The sequence below is a fragment of the Anneissia japonica genome, unplaced genomic scaffold, assembly GCF_011630105.1.
Source record: "Anneissia japonica isolate Jap-2015-1 unplaced genomic scaffold, ASM1163010v1 scaffold1489_len2284818_cov182, whole genome shotgun sequence".
Classification (NCBI taxonomy): Eukaryota; Metazoa; Echinodermata; class Crinoidea; order Comatulida; family Comatulidae; genus Anneissia; species Anneissia japonica.
In genome coordinates, this window is record NW_022698455.1 from 1065936 (window position 1) to 1071701 (window position 5766).

At 34.5% G+C, this 5766-nt stretch overlaps 1 protein-coding gene across 1 annotated transcript in view; it reads right to left on the bottom strand.

Annotated features, from left to right (window-relative positions):
• Positions 1 to 1609, bottom strand: part of LOC117102629 (synaptobrevin homolog YKT6-like) — a 2997-nt gene extending 1388 nt beyond the window's left edge. The window contains exons 1-3 of the mRNA XM_033243011.1: positions 1506 to 1609; positions 1115 to 1197; positions 438 to 643 (exon numbers count right to left, since the gene is read on the bottom strand). Of these exons, the coding sequence (XP_033098902.1) occupies positions 438 to 643; positions 1115 to 1197; positions 1506 to 1609 (393 nt within the window). The remainder of the gene's footprint in view (positions 1 to 437; positions 644 to 1114; positions 1198 to 1505) is intronic.
• Between the last annotated feature and the right edge of the window lie 4157 nt (positions 1610 to 5766).

Consider the following 5766-nt stretch of genomic DNA (forward strand, 5'->3'; position numbering starts at 1 on the left):
AGATGGATTTGTGCGCTATATAAAACTACACTATTATTATTATTATTATTATTATTATTATTATTATTATTATTATTATTATTATTATTATTATTATTATTCTTTAATACTTAACAATGGATAATTGAATTTCAGTTGGAAATATCAATAATTAATAATATTATTCCTACCATTTTTTTACTCTTTAAGCCACATAAAGATGCTTGCCTTTCAATTCCTGGGTTCAAATCGTCTGTGGGCACAGGATATCTCCTTATGGTTCCAAAACATCTCGACTACTATGCCTCAGAATGAGAACTTTATAAAACATCACAATACTTGATTTTTTCAAGAGGTCCCCCTGAATAGCAGCTGTTCTTGTACAATAAGATCGAAGGGGTAACCTTTTATGAATTTGGTTTAAAATAATTAAAAAAAATACTAAATGTTTAAAATACCTGATAATTTGCTATAAATTCGTCTAATCCTGAGTAGTCTGCATTGTTTTCTGTTATCTTATGCCACGTGTTTGGCTTCACTTGTTCTGCAAAAGAGTCCAGGACTTTACTTATCAAGGAGAAAGCCACACGGTTTGGATATTCATGGTCTGCGATCAAAACACCGGCTAGACTATCATTACGTATGTACGCATGACAAAGATAATCTGTGAAAAAATATGAATCTAGATTCAAATTTTAAAACATGAAGAACAAAACTCGCAGAAAATATTCATTGGTATTTGGCTTTCAAGCAAAAGGTGTACAAAAATCTGGTCAGATCAAGGTGGGTGAGGAGACCGCCACCGGTCACTATGTAATCCGGTGCAATCTGCTTCATGGGTTGAGCCCCCGGCGACTGATCCGAGACACCCACCCTAGAGCAACTGCCCTAGTGTGAGGTGGAGGTTACTGGTCCTCCTGTCAGAATTAAAAGAACGAAATCTGGCTGATCGGGCGATAGTCTTAGGAGTTCGACCAGTTGGCGACAGGAAAAGCATCAAGCTCTAAAAACATTCACCACAATATGTGGATCGTAATGGAAAAACACCAAGGATAGGGCGTCCCCCATATACAGAAATATGTGGAGAATGGTAACCCCACTTAGAGTGGGAATAAAGCCAGAAGATGGTATTTACCTTGTTTTGTCACAGATGTTCTCACTCCAAGCTGAGTCCTTTCAACAATGATCTGGCTAGTAAAGTGCATAAATTCCTGAACACTATGTTTACAAAATAAAAACCAAGAAAAATCAATTAATTTGATTGTAACTTCAATAATCATTTATAGAAATAATAATAATAAAAATCAGCCAATAAGTGAATAGAAAGCTTATGTTATTTACAATTTTAAGATATCAAATGGAAATGTAACTACGACAAAGGCGAATGTGCCTTAGCATGCATCTGTTTTTTTTTTAATTGTATTTTGACGTTTTTATGATACTTTTTCCATCTTGGAAGTATTATGAAATAAATTGAATAATTATAAATAATCAAGAGAAAGGAGAAACATTGGTTGAGCTTTTACCTTTTCCGTTGGGAATAACAAAACGATGAAAGATCATAGGCTGCTTTCAATGTCAAAACTTTAGTTGAGCCTTTAAGCAGGATAGTTAATGAGTAGGTTTTCATTGTTAAAAACTGAACAGCAGTGTTTTTGAACTATTACTATGCACTTATTATAAAATATTAAATTCAGTGTGCAGTGGATATGCAATTGTCCCTTGAAAAATAACAATGTATCTTCTTGCACTTTCAATACAGTAATATTAGTATATCCTCAAATTTGTTAATTTAATGGTCCCTTGTGTTTGATTTCAGTCCTTTTACAGTACCTGCAATAAATTACAATTAATATATTTTAAAATTAAATAAAATTGTCATGAAACACCACGGCGGTTTTAGGCTGATATATTTACAGGGGTAAAGCTTTTTAATTTAATTTTTTTGTTATTTCTTTATTCTTTATACTGGTAAAACCTGTTCAGTAGCATATCTACTGTTCTCCCACAGGGCCCAGTACAATAGGCCCTGTGTTATATGTGGTAGCATATCTACTGTTCAACAGGGAGTATTAAAGCAGGGGCCATAGAATATTGTAGGAAGAGTGATTCATGTCGGAAGAAGCCCACTTTTGCCTTGTTTGAGGGTGGGGTCCAGAGAATGGGCAATATTTATTGACTGGGCCATTTTTAAGCTGTTGCTTTTAATTCATTAATTTGGAACATGGTACTTTAAATATGATGGAAATCATACATGGTTTATCATTAAGTCTGTAAATAATAATTAAAGAAATTAAGTTAAATAATTTTGTCCTATGTCAATTACTCGTTTTTGAAGATTTCACGCAAGTTGACTCGAATCAGTTTTATTCGCTATTTTTCGACAGTTTCCGGCAACCTTCAGCAGATACGTCACAAGAGGAATGCCATTTCTTCTCGCTGTTGTTTATGCTCCTGTTTATTTGTAGCAGGGTTGCCATTTGGCCTTTTTGACGGCCAGATAAATAGGAAATTATCAAAATTAAGATTAAAGAGTATGCAATACTTTTTAGTAAAACAGAAAATAGAATTAAAAATTGTAAAAAAGAAAACAAAAATACAAAAAGATATTAAGCAACTAAATGTTCAGCTGATGAATAATAATGTCTGTAATGATAAAATTGAAATTAAAACAAAAACTGATGAGATTGAACAAATATACGCCCATGAAGCCAGAGGAGCTCACGGACAAAATGGGTAGAGAAAGGTGAAACAAATTCAAAATACTTCCTTGGGTTTGAAAAATATAATGGTAAGAAAAAACAAATTAACAAAATTAAAAGATCCAATGGTACATTTGCTCAAACGTCGAGAGAAATTTTGACTGAGGAGGTTCAACATTTTGAGAGATTATATGCTAATCAGAACATCTAATTAAACAATATCCAAGAATATTTAGAATCAACAAAACCAAAAAAAATTATAAATTCCGAAAGGCAATCACATTAGGGCGAATTGACCCTGATTGAATGTGGAAATGTTATAGGCCTACACAGTATGAAAACAAATAAAGAACCCGGGACAGACGGTCTCACAGGTGATTTCTATCAACACGTCTGACCCAAGATAGACTTGGTATTAGTAACCAATGCTCTTAACACGTCCCTGAAGACAGGAAAATTATCTAATACACAAAGGAGAGGCGTAATAAATCTTATTTGTAAGAAAGGCGATCATGATAACTTAAACAAATGGAGGCCCATTACCCTCCTAAATGTAGATTATAAGATTGCTGCGCTAGTTTTAACAAAAAAGATTAAAACATGTTATTAAAAAAATTGTTAGTAATCACCAAAAAGGTTACATTGAAGGCCGCTTCGGTGGCGAGAATATGAGAATTATCGAGGATCTGATGGAATATATGGATACAAACCATCTGAAAGGAGCTATGATTAGCTTAGATTTTTCAAAAGCCTTTGACACTGTCAACAGAAATTTTCTTGTAAATACACTTACCTTTTTTAACTTTGGACCATCATTTATTGGTTGGATAAATCCACATAACATCCTCACAACTAGAAAGAGGTTATATTTATGGAAAATAGTTGATTCAAATTTATGCCCTGGGTGTAATGTTGTTCAGGATGATGCTCATCTATTGTTCGAGTGTAGTGAATCCAAACAACTGCGGAATTATATTACTTTATGTAAATTAAATAAGTATGACACTAAAACAACCTTTCAAAACATAATCCTCGGAACTGGGAATCTCTATATTGATCACCTTTTTTCTATTGGAATATTTTGTATATATTGGATTATTTATGTACTTCTTATTTATTTATTTTTTTGTGTGTTACTTTTTTAGTATTTAATAATTCTGTTATTATTGTTCAACGAGTTTTCATATGGTTTTTTTTTCAGGCTTGCCCAACTCAAGACTTCTCTTTTCGGGACCGAGCCTTCTTTCATTGCATGTTATCATTCTCATTTTTTTTTTATCATGATATTGTATACTGTTTTTGTAACTCATGCCAATCAAAGAAAATAAATGTTAGTATGAATGAATGAATGAATGAATACAAGCTAATATTTTAAGAAATCTGAAATTTTGGCTCTATCAATATTCTTTTTAATGCAGAACGTAACAATAGAAGATATTTAAAATAAATGCCTGGAGTATTTTGTACAAAAGAAACAGGAAAAAAGATTGATGAATAAAAGTGGGACGACCCCAAAAAAATAGAAAAAAAAAACTTATTAATTACTGATCGCTTATGAGCCTGGTGGTAAGAACCACTTCCACACTATGGTTTCGAGTAAGATAATGCGATTCGAATAATTAATAATGCAATGCTCTCTGGCAATGCTCTTCATATGCTACCCCAACGTTAAAAAATAGTATTTTTGCGAGTTTGTTCTTTGTTCACCGAGTTCGTTAATGCCCGTTTTTTTTTTTTTTTAGTTTGTTGGGCGAGATTGTCCTTGGCTGGCCTGTGGCGGTTGTGGAATGTGTATAATGAGTCTGTCTGTTGATGATCGGTAGTAATTTGTTGAACGGGAATGTCTAAATGGGAAATTGTTCTTTGCTGGCTGCAGTTTGTTGGATGGGAAAAATTAAATTTTTGAGTTGGTCTTTTATTGGTTGAGTTTGTCCTTTATTTGCTGAGTTTGTCCTTTGTTTGCTGAGATTGTCCTTTGTTTGCTGGGAGTGTCCTTTGCTTGTTGAGTTTGTCCCTTGTTTGCTGAGTTTGTCCTTTGTTTACTGAGTTTTTCCTTTGTTTGTTGAGTTTCAATTTTGACCATAATGGCCGCCCATAGACACATAATAAAAATGAATTCGTCCATTGATTGAGTATCACTGCAGCTGCCTCTGTGTGTGTGTGTTGTTTTTTTTTTTTTTTTTTTTTTTTTTTTACCACACATTGAAAATGGTTTTGGCCAGGTAGGCCTACTCAATCCTGTCCGGTCCTGTCCTCGCTGAAGGCGAAATTCGCGTTCGTTCGGTCCGTCTGGGAGTGCAGTAGTGTACTACCGACTACTGAGTTTAAATTAAGATACTGATACTCAGGCTGATACTCTACTGCTGCTGTCTCTTATACACATCTGATGTGTATAAGATTGCAGTGGTGGTTTCGCTTTTGTTGCTCAACTATACTATGTCTGTGCAATTACGTATTTTGTTTTTGTAATGTGTTATAACAAGGCCGACGTAACCGGGGTGGCCGCCTCCCCCCGGCCCCACCAACCCCTTTCCCCCACCCCACTTTGTGCCAGAAAATATATAATGTCTATGAAGATTTTTGTATGATCGGAAAGAAATGCAAGAAAAGAAAGAGTGAAGGAGAGGGAGGGGAAAGAAAGTGTTTATGCAGTCCCCGACCGAGTTCTCGCAATTCACATTGGCGGATTTGTCCCTTTCCACTTTGTGGTTTATCGATTCATGGAAAGAAGAATATGTATGCGATGTGCTTTATATACACACATAATAGGCCTACTAGTATTTACTCTAATAAGAATAAGAATTTACCTGACTATTTTCGAGAGGGGGAAAACCTTAAAATTTCAAGAATTTAGAGTCATTAAAAAGCTAATTTCCTGCCATCTTGGGATCGAAATTTTCACATTTTTCTCGGGGGTGGACCCCTGACGCATCCCTTCTTCCTCTTTGGGGTTCATCGGTTCATGGAAGGAAGAATACGTATGCGACTTTTTTTACATATATACACACACATAAAATGGCCTATTTACTGTAATAAGAGGAGAAAGTTGAAGTTAGAGTCGATAGTAACACGCAGATTGTTAATA